We start from the raw sequence: 18750 nt of genomic DNA, 5'->3' as shown, positions 1-18750 counted from the left end.
TCTTTCTGATTGGTGTTTCAGGCTTCTTAGGGTATATTCCTAGAACTGGGATCACTGGGTTAAATGGCAGTTTAATTTTTAATTTTTTTTGAGGTAACACCATATTGTTTTCCATGGCGGCTGCACCAGTCTGCATTCCCACCAGCAGTGTACTAGAGTCCCCTTTTCTCCACACCCTCGCCAACATTTGTTGTTTGATGATTTGTTGATGGCAGCCATTCTGACAGGTGTGAGGTGATACCTCATAGTTGTTTTAATTTGCGTCGCTCTGATGATTAGTGATGTTGAACATTTTTCATAGTCTCTTGGCCATTTGTATGTCCTGTTTGGAGAGGTGTCTATTTAGGTTCTCTGCCCATTTTTTAAATTGGGTTCTTTATCTTCCTTTTGTTGAGTTGTATGAGCACTCTATATATATTGGAAATTAACCCCTTATCTGATATATCAATGGCAGTTATGCTCTCCCATATAGTGGGTTGCCTTTCCATTTTGACAGTTGTTTCTTTTGCTGTGAAGAAGCTTTTTAATTTGATATAGTCCCATTTATTATTTTTTTCATTTGTTTCTCTTGCCTTAGGCATTGTATCATTGAAAATTCTGCTGCGTGTGATGTCTGAAATTTTGTTGCCTACATTTTCTTCTAGGATTTTTATGGATTCACGAGTCACATTTAAGTCTTTTATCCATTTTGAGTTTATTCTTGTGTATGGTGTAAGTTGGTTGTCTAGTTTAATTTTTTTGCAGGTAGCTGTCCAATTTTCCCAACACCGTTTATTAAAGAGGCTGTCTTTACTCCATTGTATGTTCTTGCCACCTTTGTCAAATATTAATTGAACATAATGTCTTGGGTCAATTTCTGGGTTCTCTGTTCTGTTCCACTGGTCTATATGCCTCTTCTTGTGCCATTATCAGGCTGTTTTGATTACAGTGGCTTTGTAGTTAACCTGATATCCAGTATTGTGATCCCTCCTACTTTGTTTCTCAAGATTGCTGTGGCTATTCGAGGTCTTTTTTTGGTTCCATATAAACTTTTGAAGTACGTATTTGTTCTAGTTCTGTGAAATATGTCATTGGTATTTTAATGGGGATTGCATTGAATCTGTAGATTGTTTGGGGTACTATGGACATTTTAGTGATGTTAATTCTTCCAATCCATGAACAAGGTATATGCTTCTACTTTTTTATATCTTCCGATAGTTCTTTTTGCAGTGTCCTGTAGTTTTCTGCAAATAGATCCTTCTTTGGCTAAGTTTATTCTTAGGTATCTTAATTTTTTTTTTTTCTTTTGCCACAATTGTAAATGTGATTGCTTTTTAGTTTCTCTTTCTGTGTGTTCATTGTTGGTGTATAAGAATGCCATCGATTTCTTGATGTTAATTTTGTGTCCTGCTACTTTGCCAAATTCATTTATTAAATTTAGTAGATTTTTGATGGAGTCTTTAGGATTTTCTATGTACAATATCATGTCATCTGCAAATAATGACAGTTTACTTCCTCTTTGCCAACTTGGATCCCTTTTATTTTTCCTTCTTGTCTAATTGCTGTGGCTAAGACTTCCAGTACTATGTTAAATAAGAGTGGCTAAAGTGGGCATCCCTGTCTTGTTCCTGTTCTTAAGGGAAATGCTTTTCATTTTTGCCCATTGAGTATGATGTTGGCTGTAGATTTTTCATATATGGCCTTTATTATGTTGAGATATAATCTCTCTAGTCCCACATTGCTGAGCCTTTTTATCAGAAATGGATGCTGGATTTTGCATTTTCAGCGTCTATTGATATGATCGTATGGTTTTTATCTTTCATTTTGTTTATGTGATTGATCACATTTATTGATTTGCAAATATTGTACAAGTCTTGCATCCCTGGGATCAATCCCACTTGGTCATGGTGAATAATTTTTTAATGTATTGCTGGATCCAATTTGCTAATATTTTTTAAGGATTTTGGCATCTATGTTCATCAGGGATATTGGCCTGTTGTTTTCTTACTTTGTAGTGTCTTTATCTGGTTCTGGAATTAGAATTATGCTGGCCTCATAAAACAAGTTTGGAAGTCTTCCTTGTTCTTGAATTTTTTGGAATAGTTTGAGGAGAATGGGTGTTAGTTCTTCTTTGAATGTTTGGTAAAACTCCCTGATAGATAGTTTTCTATCTCTTCCCGGTTCAGTTTAGGGAGACTATGTGTTTCTAGAAATTTGTCCATTTCACCTAGATTGTTCAATTTGTTGGTGTATAATTCTTCATAGTATTTGTTAGCAATCCTTTGTATTTCTGTGGTGTCAGTTGTTACTTCTCCTCTTTCATTTCTGATTTTGTTTACTTGGGTTCTCTCTCTTTGTCTCTTGGTGAGTCTAGCTAAGGGTTAATCAATCTTGTTTAGCTTTTCACAGGACCAGCTCTTTGTTTCATTGATCTTTTGAATTTTTTTTAGTCTCTATGTTGTTTATTTCTGCCCTGATCTTTACTATTTATTTCCTTCTACTTGCTCTGGATTTTTCTTTTTGTTTGCTTTCTAGTTCTTTAAGTTGTGAGGTTAGATAGTCAATTAGAAATTTTTCTTTTTATTTTTTCTTTTTATTCTTACCCAAGGACATTTTTGCATTTATCTTCAGATGGAGTGGGAAGGAGAGAAGGAGGAAGAGAGAGAGAAACATCGATGTGAGAGAGACACATTGAGTGGCTGCCACCTGCATGACCCCAATTGAGGCCAGGGACAAACTGCAACCAAGGTATGTGCCTTTGGCGGGAACTGAACCCAGGACTCTCTGGTCCACAGACCAATGCTCTAACCGCTGAGCCAAACCAGCCAGGGCTAGAAATTTTTTCTGTTTCTTTAGGTAGTCCTGTACTGCTATGAACCTCCCTCTCAGGACTGCTTTCGCTGCATCCCATAGATTTTGTGTTGTTGTATGTTCATTTTCATTGGTTTCCAGGAAGTTTTTAATTTCTTCCTTGATCTTCTTGGTAACCCATTCATTGTTAAATAACATGCTATTTAGCCTCCATGTGTTTAAATGTTTTTTCGTGTTTTTGTTGTAATTGATTTCTAGTTTCATGCCATTGTGATCTGAGAAGATGCCTGATATGATTTCAATCTTCTTGAACTTGTAGAGACTTAGTTTATGTCCTAACATGTGGTCTCTCTTTGAGAATGTCCCATGTGCACTTGAGAAGAATGTGAATTCTGCAGTTTTGGGGTGTAATTCTTTATAGATATCTATTAAATCCATTTGATCTAGTGCATCATTTAGAGTCTCTGTTTCCTTGTTAATTTTTTTGTCTAGAGGATCTATCCAGTGATGACAGCGGGGTATTGAAGTCCCCTACTATAATTGTATTGCTGTCGATTTCTCCTTTGAAGTCCTCCAGAAGATTTTTAATATATTTTGGTGCTCCTATATTGGGTGCATATATGTATACTAAGGTTATATCTTCCTGTTGGATAGATCCTTTCAATATTATGTAGTGGCCTTCTTTGTCTCTAGTTATGGCCTTCATTTGAAATCTATTTTATCGGATATGAGTATTGCTATCCCAGATCTTACTTCCTTTTCATTTGCTTGGAAGACTTTTTTTCCATCACTTCACTTTCAACCTATGTGAGTCTTTTATTGTGAGGTGGGTCTCTTGTAAGCAACATATATATGAGTCATGCTTTCTTATCTAACCAGCTATTCTGTGTCTTTTGATTGGAGCATTTAATCTATTTACATTTAAGGTTATTATTGATATGTACTTAATTATTGCCATTTTTGTTTAGTGTGGTTGTATTTTTCTTCCTATTTCTTCTAATTAAAGCAGTCCTTTTAACATTTCTTACAGTGTTGGTTTGGTGCTAATATATTCCCTTAGTTTTTTTTTTTCTGTCTGGGAAGTTCTTTCTTTGACCTTCTATTTTGAATGATAGCCTTGCTGGATAGAGTAGTCTTGGACTCAGATCCTTGTTTTTCATGACCTTGATTATTTCATGCCTTTCCCTTTTGGCCTGTAGTGTTTCTGTTGAGAAGTCAGCTGATAGCCTTATGGGGTTTCCTTTGTAGGTAGCCTGTTGTTTATCTCTTGCTGCCTTTTGGGTTCTCTCTTTGTCTTTCATTTTTAGCATTTTAATTATTATGTGTCTTGGTGTGGGCCTGTTTGGGTTCTTACTTGAGGCTCTCTGTGCTTCTTGTACTTGTTAGCCTTTTTCCTTCACCAAGTTAGGGAAGTTTTCTGTCATTATATCTTCAAATATTTTCTCTAACACTTGTTCATTTTCTTCTTCTTCTGGAACTCCTATGATACGGATATTGTTACATTGCATATTGTCCCATAGTTCTCTTAAGCTGTCTTCCTTTTTTTAATTGTTTTTTCTTTTTGGTTCTCCGATTGGGTGATTTTTTTCTACCCTGTCTTCTAATTCACTAATCTTGTTTTCAGCTTTCTCTGTTCTGCTTGTTATTCCTTCCAGTGTATTGTTTATTTCTGCTATGTGATTCTTTATTTCCAATTGATTGGTGTTCAATGTTTATTTTGTTGGGTTTTTTTGGTATGTGCCCCTAGCAGGAACCGAACTCAGGACTCTCTGATCCGCAGGTCGCTGCTCCTACTGCTGAGCCAAACCGGCCAGGGCTCAATGTTTCTATATTTTTACTCATGCTGTTGAATTCTTTACTAATGCTGTTGAGTTTCCTCATTATTATCATTCTGAACTCTACCTCTGATAACTTGCTTGACTTCATTTCATTTATCTCTTCTTCATTAGAGTTCTCTTGTTCTTTCATTTGGGATTTGTTTCTTTCTTTCACCATTTTAGCTGGCTCAGTGGGTTTTGGAGTCTGCCAAATTTTCCCTGTGGGTGTTGGTGTTCCACTGCTTGTGGCTCCCTCTACTGGGTTTGGAAGAGTGTTGAAGGAGCCATGTTAACCACCACTGTCAAGTCTTACTTTCCTGGATAGATTTGAAAGCCCAGGAAAGATTCAGCTATCCTCTAGCTTTTTGCCTGGAGGCTATTAGTCTCAGTTACTTGATGAGCCTTGGGTTGTCACCCTCAGCTGAATGAAAAAAAGCCTTCAAGGTAAGAGGATTTCCAGCAGGTGGGGCAGATGCTCGCTGGTTGTTAATGAGCCATTTGCATTTCTCTGGCCTGGCAAGGTGGTGTTAAATTCCTGAGGGAGGGGTTGTTACTTCTCCCTGGAGCTCTGGGAAGGGGCTGTTTGAGTAATATAGCTACCATCCTGCAAGGGAGTGATTCAGCACAAAACTCTCATTGCCCTCTCAGATCTTCAAGCTCCTGAGTCTCCACACAGTTCCAGTCCAGTCCACCCTCCCTCTACTGGAGCCCAAAGTGAGTGGCTGTAGCTAATTTAGTATTCTGTCCTGGCCCTCTGTGCTGTAGAGCCAGCTTGGGATGTTAACCCCAAGCAAAGCTGCTCACAGCTAAAATAGCTGCTGTCAGTAGGCTCCCAACCCACCCTCTTGTACCTCCTCAGTTCCTACCAGGCTCGATTTAGAGTCCTTTATTTTGGTCCCTGGTTATGTGGGTCCTCTCCAGCTGCTTTTCTGTTGCTTTTTCCTGATGATTTGTCTTTATTTTAGTTGTAATTCCAGTTTGGTCTAGGAAATGGTCTGTGTAGCTTCCATTTACTTCGCCACCATTTTGGAATCCAAGAAAGGAACTTTTTAAATTCAATATGTTTCTATTAATCTTTCAGAAAGAGAGCAAGGGAGAGAGAGAGAGAGAGAGAAACATTGATGTGAGAGAGAAACATAGATTGGCTGCCTCCTGCATGCCCCCTACTGGGAATTGAGCCCGAAATCTGGACATGTACCCTGACCGGGAATTGAACCAGGACCTCTCCGTCCGTGGGATGACGCTCAATCCACTGAGCCACACAGGCTGGGCAAGGAATTTTTAAAATTATTTAGAATTTATGATTTTATCTTTAGAGAAAGGATCATGCAGATTGCTTTCAAAATCCACATTATTTTCACAACCTGTCTCCTTGACAGTTGGTGCCCAGCAGTAGGGAAAACTACTCACCCCAGTGGGGCCATTTTTGTTGGCGCTGAAGCCCTTGCCACTTAGGGGCCCTTATTTTGCACGTGATTCTCCAAGGGTTGCCCAGCCCTATCATGGTAGGACTGCCTCCTCCTGGCTGAAAGATAGGAGGTTCATCCGTTACATGTGTCTTTCATGACATGGGAATGGGCAGATCTGGAGGTATTTCCTGTCATGTCCGTTTCTAACCACCTGTCCACCACTGGGTTCTTCAGCCAGACTGCCAAGGAGACATATTTAATCATAGGGTATAAAACACATTTTTTGGTGGTTTTGTGGAAATAGTGATTATAAGATGTTAGATTTTGATAAGAAAATGGATGCCCAGAAAGTGAGAGCCCCAGGGCACAGAGGAATTTAGGGCCCCAAACTGGAATTAGAACTGAGCTTTTCCTTTTCCTAGTTCAGCGCTCACGCACTTCACTATCCCAGGCTACCTTTACCGTGATTTCCTACACCCTTGTACGTAGAAAATGTTCAGCAAGTATTTGACCAGGCGAAACCTAACTCTTATTAGCGTGGGGAAGCAGCCTTGGCCTGGGGTTCAGTCTCTGTATGTGAACAACGTTCACATTTCTGGCTTAATTTTCCAGTCTGAGTTTCCCTTCATAGAAAAGCATGTGGAGCCTCCCCAGATCCAGCATGTCGAGAGATTAACAATGAGAGAGATGGAATGAACCAAACATCTGTTTTGACTGTAATAGGTGCTCAAGAAATGATCTGTTGGTTGATGACAAGTCCAGGGGAAAAATGACCTCCTTAAGTGACCATTGGGTTTGGTGAAAGTTCAAATGTTTTTACGAGATGAGGTAATGGGTGCTCTGCAGAGGATACCTGCTTGGACTTTAAGAAAAAAAAAAGATGTGAACTTCAGTGACTTTTAAGAATTATGCTAAATTGAAAACAGAAATGTTAAGGAAATAGAATCTGAAAAACATATAAGACTGGGACAAGCTTGGGCAAATAGTGCTTTGAAAGACATATAAGACTGGGACAAGCTTGGGCAAATAGTGCTTTGATCTCTGGGTGGGCAGCTCTCTCAGGTAGAAAACCCACATGCTCTGTCCCTGGTTTGTTCTGCTGGACAGAGGCAGTCGGTCCTTCAGTGGTTTCCTCTCATTTCCCAGCTATTCTGTAGCGAAGAAGCTTCTATTTGCCGGGACCTCTTTGGCATTTTATTTATTAGTGTTGGGTCTTAACTTCATGCACTGGCAAGAATAAAATTTGGTGAGAACTTTTGAGGACAATGTGGAATATTGTGGCCAGGGTTTTTCCATCATCGAGCACCATGGAATCCTGTTTCTGGGGCAGCCCCATTCTGTGAGTTTCCCTAATAGTGGGTATGTCCAGTGATGTCAGGCTTGTTTGCTTCCTGAAGGGTGGTGAGTCTTCAGAGAGGGGCTGACCTTGGCTTCCCCTCGAGCTAACTTAAGCTGTGAGGGGCAGCAGAGCACAGTAGCCAAGCGACTGCTGGTTTTGGGATCCAGGCCTGGCCACCTCTTAGCTGTGGAACTCTGAGCAAGTTCCTCAACCTCTCTGTGCAGCCTCAGGCTCATATTAGTAAAATAGCAATAATAATTGCTAGACCGTTGCTTTGAGGATAAAATGGTTTGACTCGTGTTCTTCCCAGTAAGTACACGGTCAGCACACAGCAAGTGTTAGTTTCATTGTCATTCTCTGTTCCGGTGTCACCTGGCAGTGGAATCTTTCCTAACCTTGGGAGATTTCAGATACTGAGGTAGAAATCTGGAATATTGTAAACACACTGTTTTATTTAAAATGTTAAAGAATTTTTAGGGGAATGTTACTGGAGAAGTGTTTCCAGGGGAGTTGGCTTTCTTTGTCTGGTGTGGAAGATAACGGGCCAGCGCTGTGCCTGGAGACGCTGTGTGCTGTCTGGGTTCTGGACTTCTGCTCGCCCCTGGCGTTTGACCTTGGTCCAGTCATGGATTTCAGCCTCACTTTTCACGGCGAGTCTCATACTGCCTGGCAGGTCTGGGGCTAAGGACGCAAGGAGCTTCCCGTCTGTTCTTCTCCCCCATCCCAGACGTGGAGGTGGGGCCGAGGGAAATGTGACCACGTGAGAGCTGTGGGCATTAGCATGTGTTCAGTGTTGTCCTTGTAATGTTAGGGTTACAGAGACCTCTAGGAATAACTTTCTCTGACATTCTGTTCTCAGAAGGGGACTAAAAGATACCTCTAAAATTGTGCACATAAAATAATTTAATCACACAAATCAGATTAGAGTAGATGGGATTAGGAAGGGCACAGGGTGGCCTTGATTTGTTTATCTTCCGGTGGCGGCATCATGCCAGCAGTCAACAACGTTGTCCGCCCCTGCAGGAGCGGCTGGCGGTGCGGTGATGGGAATAAGGATGACTTCGTCCTTGAAGACATAACGCGAGCCCTGCTTCGGGCAGATGAAATCATGCTGTCCCTGTCCCTTGCGAGCATCAGCCAACCGGCTGGTGCTGCTTTCTTGAGCGGAAGCAGTGCCAGGGTGGAACTCTACCTTCTGCTGACAGTTCATTCCTTCACACCCTCTTTTAGAAAAGAAGTTGGTGCTAAATTATGAGCCATCCACAGGCCTGTTGTGGGCTGTTGCAGTGCTCGAGTTCTGAAGGCAACAACTGGACCCCAGTGTTGTCGGCTCCAGCCCAGGTCCCCTGTTGAGCAGGGAGCTGTGGTCAGCATGGCCACGCCTGAGTTTAGTATGTCCTCCCAGCAGGAAGAATTTGCAGCCATGTAGCTGAGGTGTTGGATTCAGAACTGGATTAGATTAAAGTTACCGTGTGTCTTGAAATCAAACCAGATGTCCTGGGACAAGTGCGCAGTCCCAGGAGCAAGGCAGGGTGTGACTTCGGAGCTCCATGGGGCTGTGCTGTTGGCTTTCGAATGCGAGGCAGTAAGGAAAGGACAGAGACTTTCTTCCCTCCCCTTTGCAGTCCCCACCGGTTACTCAGGCCACAGCAGCAGGGCACAGTTCAGAGCTCAACGCAGCATATCTGGTGAGCACTTCCTTAAAGGGATGGCAGGCAACGGACCGGCCAGGCAGTGCTGGGGCCGCACGCCTGCCTTCTGAGCACGGAGGCTGCAACGTACTCACAGCCGACTTCGACAAGTCCGGAAACTTTTCATTTTAATTTTTTGCATATTCTCAGTCAGTCTTTGCCCTCATAATTATATAGCATTGAAGTATTTTTAATCTATCTTTTGTCATGCAACATTATGTCAAAGTGTTTTCAGGGCTACATACTAGTCCATCCGCGGATGGCCTCTGCGATATCACTGACTTACTGTCGGGCATAACCTGTTGTGGATAATGCTGCGACCCTGACTTCTTCAGGTAGCGGTTTTTTCTTGGCTTTGCATTGTTTCTTCCGGGCAAGTGCCCAAAGCGGGGGTATTTTTTAACATTCTCGTTACCACATGCTGTGTCCGGTTGCTCTGTACAAGCCATGCCCACCGCCTCTGCCTTGGGCAGGGCAGGAGGGTCGTGGCTTCTTGGCAACCCTGACTGGCTTGCTGCGGTATAAAAGTTATTTTGCTGATTTGCTAGGATGGCACCTTGCAGTTTTAGCTTTTGCATTTCTCTGACTAGCAGACAGGTTGAATTATTTTCATCTATTTGTTTACTAGTTATCTTTTTTCTTTTTTTATTGCAACATTATAAGATATAATTTACACACTATACAATTCACCCATTTACAGTGTACATTTCAGTGGTTTTTAATATAGTCACAGGGTTGTGCAACCATCACCAATATTTAATTCCAGAACACTCCCAAAGGAAACCCTGTACTCACCAGCAGTCAGTCCCCAGTTACCTCCAGTCTGCCCCGTCTCATCGATTTGTACATTCTGGGCATTTCATATAAATAGACCCATATAGTTTGTGGTCTTTTGTGACTGGCTTCTTTGGCTCAATGCAAGGTTCTCCAGATCCATCTATGGTGCCGCATGTATCAGCCCTTCAATTTTTCTTATTGCCGAATAATGGGGCCATTGTATGGACATACTACATTGTGTTTATCCATGAATCGTTTTATCATTTTTCATTTGTTTTTCCCCACTTTTTGGCTATTATAAAATGTTGCTGTTAGTATTCATATACAAGATTTTGTGTGGACAAATGTTTTCATTCTTTTTGGGTGTATATCTAGCTGTGAGTTTGCTGGGTCAGATGGTAGCTTTAAGGTTCATCTTGTTATATTTCTTTTTTGTTCGTACTTTCTGTTCAATATTGGGATGTAGTGTTTTTCTTACATCGTGAATTAAGTCTTTATATCATAAATATGTTAACCCTTTATCATATTTACTCTGAATGTTTTCCCAATTAGTAATTTTCCATTTTTAAGTTGCTCATAAGTTTTAAATGTGTACATAGTTGAATCTGATTATATTTTTTATTAGCTGTATTAGATTGTTTTAAAGCTGAAATATTGGGATAAGCCCTACCCTCTAGGATTTAAAGAGTTTTCAACCATTTTCCAAATTTTTAAAAATAACTTTTAATTTCCAAATCTTCAGAAGATTTATCTTGGTAGATGATATTAGGTATGACTCTCATGTTTTTCCCAAATTTTAGTGCTACTTTAAGATGATCTTCTATCTTTTTTTCATGTTTTCTGTCATATATTTTAAGTCAGTTGATAAAACGTTAGGTACAGCAGTGATTTCTGGCTTTCCTTTGTTGTTCTACCATCTGACGTTGCACCACAATGGCTGTTTAATGAGCACTTCTTCATGATGGATGTTAGCACTGGAAGGCTTAGTAACCACTTATTTTCATTTTCAAAATATCCTTTGTCCTTTTCTGCTGATACTTCCAAATGGATTTTAGAATAATTTTGTTGCATTCTAGGAAAATTCTATTGGGATTTGGTTGACTTTTTATTAATTCTACATTAATTTGGAGAATTATATTTAGTCTTCACTCATGTATGACTGTGGTATGCCTCTCCATTTCACAATACTGTTTAGTTCAGAGAATTCAGTAGGTTGATTTGAGTCCCAGATCTTTTCTATTGTGCTGCCTTGTGAATAGCATTATTATTTTTTCATTATATTTTCACTTATAACAATGCTTTTGATTTTTAATTCACTTACACAAGTATTTATTGAGTTCTTTCTGTATTCTGCACATTGTGCTGGGCACCAGGGGCATTGGAATGAATGAGCTCAGAGCAAGTCCTTAGGGAAGTTACGATCTCACGAAGACATAGGTCCGTAACCAGTGTGAGGGTTGCTTTGGTGGGGAGCACTTTGAGAACTCTGCAAGCCCAGGGAAGGGTTTTGGACCAGTGTGGAAGTTCAGGTTGGTTTCCGGAAGAGATGACATTTGAGCTAAATCTTGAAGGCTGACAGAATAGCAGTATAGGATTATTAGCAGTTTTGAACTCCTCTATAAAAACAGTTCTTTTCATTTTTCTAGAAATGGGAATATATGACAGAAGAATGGTTTTGTTGTTGTTTCTTCCTTTCTAATATTTTCTATCTTATCTCTCTCATGTCCTATCTCCAGACTTTCTAAAACAATGTTAAAAAATAAAGGTGGTGGAAAATATCATGATTTTGTTCCTACCTGAAGGTAACCCTTTAATATTGTCATCATTAAGGATTATGTTTATATTCTCATTAAGCTTCTCATTTGTGACTCGTAACAGTCATGTGAGGTGTATATTATTATCCCCATTACAGATGAGGACAATGAAGAGCTGAGCGATCAAAGAAGTTCTCTTAAGTTCACAACCTGGGTCTTTGGACCTAAAGTATTTGTCCCCTGCCCCTTGCTATCTTACTTCCTTGGGGTTGGGTGTGTGTGTATACCAAAGCAGGCTGCACTTGCCAAGGATGCTTTTGGCATCTCTCACAGGGAAATGTTTATCCACAGAACAAGTGGCGGCTTTAGCATTTCCCAGGCCCACCTGTTGGAAGAAGGGATTAAATCCAAGATGCTTGGACTTCAGGGTAAACCCTGAACTGAGCTGTTCTCTCTGCCTCCCCACCTGCATCTTCCCCATTCTTCTCATTCATAACCTAAAGCTTTATCCTGGCAGCCCTGACCTCTTATCTGTTGGACTTTGTTCTACAAGTAAACACAGGCTGATAGGACAAAAGGGGAGGGGCTAGACTGCAGAGCCAGGTGGACCTGAGGTTCGGCACCCGCTCTAACAATTGCTAGCCTGTGATTTGGGCAACTCAGAGGAGCAAGGTGTGAGTTTCCCCTTCAGTAAAGAGAGGATAATCATGTGTGTCTCAGAGGGTTTGTGGGGGAATAAAGGAGATAGCCTATGTCCCTACACAGCGCCTAACGCATAGTAGGTTACTTTCTTGTTGCCTTTTTTCTGCATTTCTGATTAGCCTCACAACATTATTCACTCATTCATTTACTGCATATTTCATTCATTTACTACATATATTGAATGCTTACCCTGCACCAGACATTGCAGTAGACATTGGATATATTGGTAAATGAAATAGATGTGGCCCCTGACACTATGGAAGTTGCAGCACCATGGAGGCCACCAGCCAGTAGTGAAGTTAGAAATTACAGTACTAAATGCAGTGAAGGAATAGAATAGGACCTGCTACTGAGAGGCAATAGTAGGGGCAGGCCCACTTTATGTTATGTGGCCAGTGAAGGCCCTTCTGAGAAAGGGACCATCAAGTTGATAACTGAGAGATGAGAAAGAACATGAGTAACATGATCCAGGTTGAGTTACAAAGAATTATTCAGGCTGCCTGCAGAGAGTGAACGGGAAGTAAAGGAGCAAGAGATGACGAGGAGACCCCATTGAGGAGGCAGTTGTAGAAATCTGACAGGAAGTGACAGTAGCTTAGGTGAAATATTGGTCCTGGAAGTGGATAGGGACAGACATATCTGAAAAGTCATGTGGAGGTACATGGTCTTGGATTAGAGTGTCAAGGTGTCAAGGCTTACTCCCCAGTGTCTGATTTGGGCAGCTGGGTGAGTGACCTTATTTGGTAAGATGGGGTGATAGTAGAGACTTGGGTTCAACCTAGACTCTTTTGTTGTTGTTTTTTTTTTATCCTCACCCAAGGATATTTTTCCATTTTTTGTACAGATAGAGTGGAAGGGAGAGAGAGAGAGAAACATCGACGTGAAGGGACACATCGAGTGGCTGCCACCCACACGACCAACCAGGGCCGGGGACAAACTGCAACCGAAGTACGTGCCCTTAGCGGGAACCGAACCCGGGTCTCTCCGGACTGCAGGCCGACGCTCTAACCGCTGAGCCAAACTGGCCAGGGCCAACCTAGACTCTTAAGAGTATAATAATTCTCAAAGTTTTCCTGGGGTATGGAAGTTAGGTGACTCTCCAAGGAAGGCATTCTAGGAGCTAGGAGGGAAATGCCCAGAAAGGGACCCTTGAGGTTGAACCCTATTCTTGAGGTACTGGGATTAATACCATAAAAGTAAAATGTGTGACAATAGTAGCAAAAAGGATAGGGGAGGAAATGGACATATATTGTTATAAGGTGTTTATCTATGAATTGGTATAATATTATTTGAAGATAGACTGTGATAAGCTAACGAGCTATATTATAAACCCTAGGACAACCACTAAAAAAGAAGAAAAAAGAGATAATTAACCATTTGATAGTGGAAATGACATGGAATCATCAATCTGTAAAAAAGGCATAATGAGAGAGAAAAAAGGAACAAAGAACATAGGTGATAGTAAAACAACTAGCAAGATGGTTCCAATCGTGTCAATAATTACCTTAAATATAAATGGTCTAAACAGCCCAAATAAAAGGCAGAGATTTTCAGATTGGACAAAAAAGTAAGTCCTAACTATATGCTATCTGCAAGAAAACCATTTAAGTATTAGTATATAGATAGACAAAAAGTAAAAATATATGCTATGCAAACAGTAATCGAAACAAGGTTAGATCCCAAATAAACTTATTTTTGCTGATTAAAAAAAAGCAAAGTTAGAATAGCTATATTATATCAGAATGTAGAATTAGGGAGATATTAGATAATAGAAGGAATCAGCAAGACATTATAATCCTAAAAGTATGTGCACCTAATAATAGAGCTTCAAGTTACATAAAACAAAATGTACAGAAGAATTTATAACATTAAATGTTTATATTAGGAAGAAAATCTCATGTAGTCCACAGGACCACGCTCAGACCATGTTCTCTTGCCATCTTTATTTTACCACTGAGAAAACTGAGGTCTCGAGAGGCTGCAACTTGCCCGAGGTGGCGGAGCTGGGCTGGGAACCCAGAGCGGCAGCCCGACTCTCACGCATGACTTCATCCGACAGATCTGACTGTGTAGACTGAGAGTTCATTCCGTGTTCTAAGAAGAACTGACACAGAGTGACGAAAGGCAACACAGCTCCTGGTGGATGTTCTAGACTTTGCAGATGGTCTACAGGGAGAACAGGAAGGCTGGCTTCTGAGTTCTCTACAGCGACTTTCACTGTCTGGAGGCCGACGAATCATCTGCCACGTTGGGAGGGAGAGAAGGTGTGACGATGTCATGCCCTGTCAGGTTTGGACAGACATTCCCAAACATGATAATGCAGGGCCTCTGGCACCTATGCGCTCTTTTGGGCAATATTCTGCCAACCAAGGATTGATTCAAAATAAAGAATTTAAGAAACAATGAATGCATTTTAATATCGAACTGATGCAGAAACATTATGGGGTAGAACCTTGGGAACCTGGACAATATAAAAAGTAATATGACAAAAATGGGCTGACGAGAAGGCAAAGTGGAAGGTGATAGGAAGTGTGAGTATGTTCACTTCCTCAGCTTTACTGTGAATCAGTAGATACTGTATAAAGCTGAAATATGTGTGTAAAAGAATCACCTACTTTCTCTAATCTCTCTCTCTTTCCCTACACGCACACAGACACACACTAAATATGAGGTATTTTCAACTTTAGAGAGACCTCTTATGAACTAGGTGGGAAAATCCCACATTTTCCTGAAGTTAAGTGATTACTTTGGTCATACTTTAGTTTCTTCTCTTAAATGTAATTAAAATTAGCCCTGACTGGTTTGGCTCAGCGGTTAGAATGTTGACCTGTGGTCCGGAGAGACCCGGGTTCGGTTCCCGCTAAGGGCACGTACCTCGGTTGCAGTTTGTCCCCGGCCCTGGATGGGTTGTGTGGGTGGCAGCTACTCGATGTGTCCCTTTCTTGTCGATGTTTCTCTCTCTCTCTCCCCCTCCCACTCTATTTGAACAAAAAACGAAAAAATGTCCTCGGGTGAGGATAAAAAAAAATAATAATTAAAATTAAATGTAATGGTTTAAATTTAAAACCAACACAGAACACAATCCCAGTTTCTGTAAAATGATACTCATCTTTCTCCTTGGTAGCAGAGATCGGGACTATTGTTCAGTCAATGCTAACTGATTATTTCTTTGGTAGAATTTTGAGATGATTTTAAATTTTCCTTTTTGTGCTATACTGAATTGTTTTTGCTTTAAAATAATCATGGCATTCTTTGAAATTAAGAACTATTATCAAAAGCCCATGAAGGATAATTTTTAAAGGGTTCAGAGTTGGACCTCCAAGTGGAGATGCCAAGGAAGGGGTTGGATATATGAGTCTGGAATGCAGAGGGAAAGTCTGGATTAGAGATGATAAATTTGGGAGTTGGCAGCATGTAGATGATTTCTGAAACTCAGAGGAATGAATGAGATCATCTTGAGAGAGACTTAAGGGAGAAAGAGCAAGTGCTCAGGACCCCACTCTGTGCATCTCCATCACTAGAGGAAGAGGTGGGGGAGGGACCTGCATTAGAGCCCCAAACCCCACACTTTTTGGAGGTGGGAGGAACACCTACCTCTTAGCACTTGCAGAAGTCATGAAGCAGCCAGGCAATGTTGTTAAGATGCTGGGATGCAGTCCAAGTGCAGGGGTTGCCCACCTGGATTTCATTCCAGAACATATTGTTCATTGAGTGCCTTCTATTTTTCTCCTACCCAAACCTTGCAAGTTAAATAACCAGCAATTGCTTTAATTCCATTTGGAGAATTAGTTCAAGACCTGTAGAATATTTGGGGTTTGGCTAACATCTGGGTCTTTGAAGAGCTGCTGACTTCCAGCAAAGGTGGCCAGTGTGTTTGGAGAGCACGTGTGTGGTTTTCAATGGGCCACAAGGAGCTGCTGTCTGATGAGTGCTGTATTTGACTTGTGAGTTTCAAGAGAGCGGCCTCTGGAACAGTTGATAATGTGTGTTTACATCACTATAACCCACTCAACTTGTAAGCCTTCTCCTGATTAGTTGGTAGTCTTTCTTGCACGGCTAAAAATTCAAGCTTTTAAAACCTTGTTATTTGTTGACAAGAGGTCAAGCTTGGGAGACAGGAAGCTGAGGCTGTCTTTCTCAGCTCGCCCCTTGAGAACAGCTGACTGCTGCTCAGTCCACAGGCCTCACTCTGGTAGCCTGGAGAGTTTGCCCTCCCCGTTACTTTCAGGCCAGTGCCAATCACAGCACTTCTCAGCTCGTTCTGGAGCCCATCAGGCTCATGTAGGAAGCTGCAATCTGCCCGTCAGTGACCTCGACCTTTGGCGGGTGATGACTGCTGCCGCCCATTGCTGGGACCTGCTCCTGTATCAATCAGCCTCTCTGTCAACATCCTGCCGTTCAGCAGAGCCGCTCCGGCTCTAATGCTTCTCCTGGCACCACGCACGCATCAGCGCCTCCACTCCTCAGCCTCCGGCCAGGGCGCCACACACGTCTCCAGGTTGCTGGGTCGCTTCCTGTCTCACAGAGGCTGTTCTCTCTGCTTTCCTGAGCCTGGCACGTCTGCGCCAGGGCCTTTGCACTGATGTTTGCATAAGGATGTTGAGTTTTCAAGCTGTGCAGTGCATTTAGCAATAGGGCTTGAAGGAAGCAGACTTGAATGTGGATCTGATTAGTTTTCCCATTTTCTCCCCTTCTAGGTAATACTTACTAATATTCAAAACAGAAGCCCCAAGCCTGGCCCTGCTCCCCACGATCAAGAACTAGGTTTTTTCCTAGAAACAGGACTTCAGAGAGCCCATGTCCTCTATTTCAAAAATGGGTAAGCTGTCTTCATTTTTTAAATCAAGGTCCTAAGGAAGGAGAACAAAAAGCCTTAGAATGCTGCCTTCAGTTTAGTTATTATAGCAAAGCAATTTTAAATATGAACTATAATTGGAATTTTTTTTTTTTAAAAGAATGAATATAGGCTCTGTTTTCTCCCCTCCACCTGGCTCTCTCAGTTTCCCATGAGATTCGAAGGTGGGAGAAGGGGGTTGGGGATGCCATGTGAGTCTGAGTCCCAAGTATGGGGCACCAAAACCAGAGGGGGACCTGAGGGGAGCCCTGCTTTTTACTGCCCTCCTGCCATGGGAATGGTGCTTCACAGGCCTCCCCACTTTGTTGGGGGAACAGGTAATGAATTGGCAACCCTGGCACAGAGGACCATCTTCCCTGGAATGCTGATCAGTTCAGAGACTTGGATTTGCCAAGTCTCAGAGAGTTTTCAGGAAAGTGGGCATGGCTGATGCCACACCAGGTTTCCCACTTGAGCTACCTTTGCAGAGGGTTAAGAAAGTTCTGAGAGCCTGAGGGTCAGGGATGGAGCCTCTAATGCACTGGATGTGTTTTCCTTTTTGTGCTGCTCTTATGAGAAATGCCACGATTCTGTTCCAAATCTCTTCAGCTATCCCTTGTTTTGACATTGTGCTGCAGGATAGATGTCCATGAAGACCAACAGTAGGTGTCTGGTTCCTCTGTAGCTCCTGCTAGGCTGTGCATGGAGGCCCTAGAGGCCTGTTCCCTTCCTCTAGCACAGAGTCCTTTGGATAAATGAACAATGGAGTTGCCCCCTCTTCATTGTTACTAGCTTCAAACCTTGGGGCGCCGCTCGAGGAAGTGGGGTTTCATCTTCCTGGTGGCCCAGAGCCACATGCATCCAATTTCCATCTGCTGGGAGTGAATGCTCATTTCCCAGAGCCCATTAAACTGTGGACAAAGCCTGCTGTGCCCCAGAGGCCCCTGGTTCGGATCGGTGCAGTCCGCAACAAGCACCCCAAGGTTTGGAGCAGCTCAGTGGCTTTGGCACAAAGATGTGCTCAAGTTTGATCTCATCTGCCATGGATTGAGATCATCTGAGCGATGGTGCATGTCCCCTAAGCTGAGTTTTGCTGTTTAAAATAGCGGGAGAAGGGAGGGAATGTGGAATTTTTTTCTAGTGGTCCGTTTCTTCTCCCTTTTCACAATAAATGGTGGTCAACACAGAGGAACCCCCAGCCATGGTGCCCCCTCCCTCTGTCCTGTGAGTGTGTGTGGTTGATATTGCAAGTCCAGAGACAGGAATGAATTCCCTGGGGGCTCTCAGGGGTGCCACACCAGCCCTTCTGTTGACAATGCTTTGTGTGAGGTTGATAAGGGTGGGCTGGATAACGCAGTCTCATCTTTGAAGGCTGTTCGCTGAGGAGGGAGAAGCAGGGCTGCTGGGCTCTGACCTCCTGCCATGAAATGCTGGCTGCCCACTGATGTCCAACCGAAGAGTAACGAGGATGAGAGGTTTCTTATGTATCACTGGGTGGTGGATTATGTGCCGGGATTTGTTCACTGGCTCATTTCTCATTTTACCCACGTTCAAGGAGATTCCCACTGATGTAGCCCAAGTTAAGGGACTGCTAAGCTTGGAAGCCTTTGCTCATCTTCTTGTCCTCGCCCTTCTGT

The 18750-nt window shown here is 42.2% G+C and overlaps 1 protein-coding gene across 8 annotated transcripts in view; it reads left to right on the top strand.

The window, feature by feature from the left end:
- Window positions 1-18750, top strand: part of TTC7B (tetratricopeptide repeat domain 7B) — a 236332-nt gene that overhangs the window by 53030 nt on the left and 164552 nt on the right. For all 8 annotated transcript variants that reach the window (XM_036264184.1, XM_036264171.1, XM_036264191.1 and 5 more), the window contains one exon: window positions 16977-17098. In XM_036264184.1, the coding sequence (XP_036120077.1) occupies window positions 16977-17098 (122 nt within the window). The remainder of the gene's footprint in view (window positions 1-16976; window positions 17099-18750) is intronic.

The sequence above is a fragment of the Molossus molossus genome, unplaced genomic scaffold, assembly GCF_014108415.1.
Source record: "Molossus molossus isolate mMolMol1 unplaced genomic scaffold, mMolMol1.p scaffold_m16_p_1, whole genome shotgun sequence".
Lineage (NCBI taxonomy): Eukaryota > Metazoa > Chordata > Mammalia > Chiroptera > Molossidae > Molossus > Molossus molossus.
Note: the sequence above shows the minus strand (reverse complement) of the source record. Positions and strands in the feature narration are given on the sequence as shown.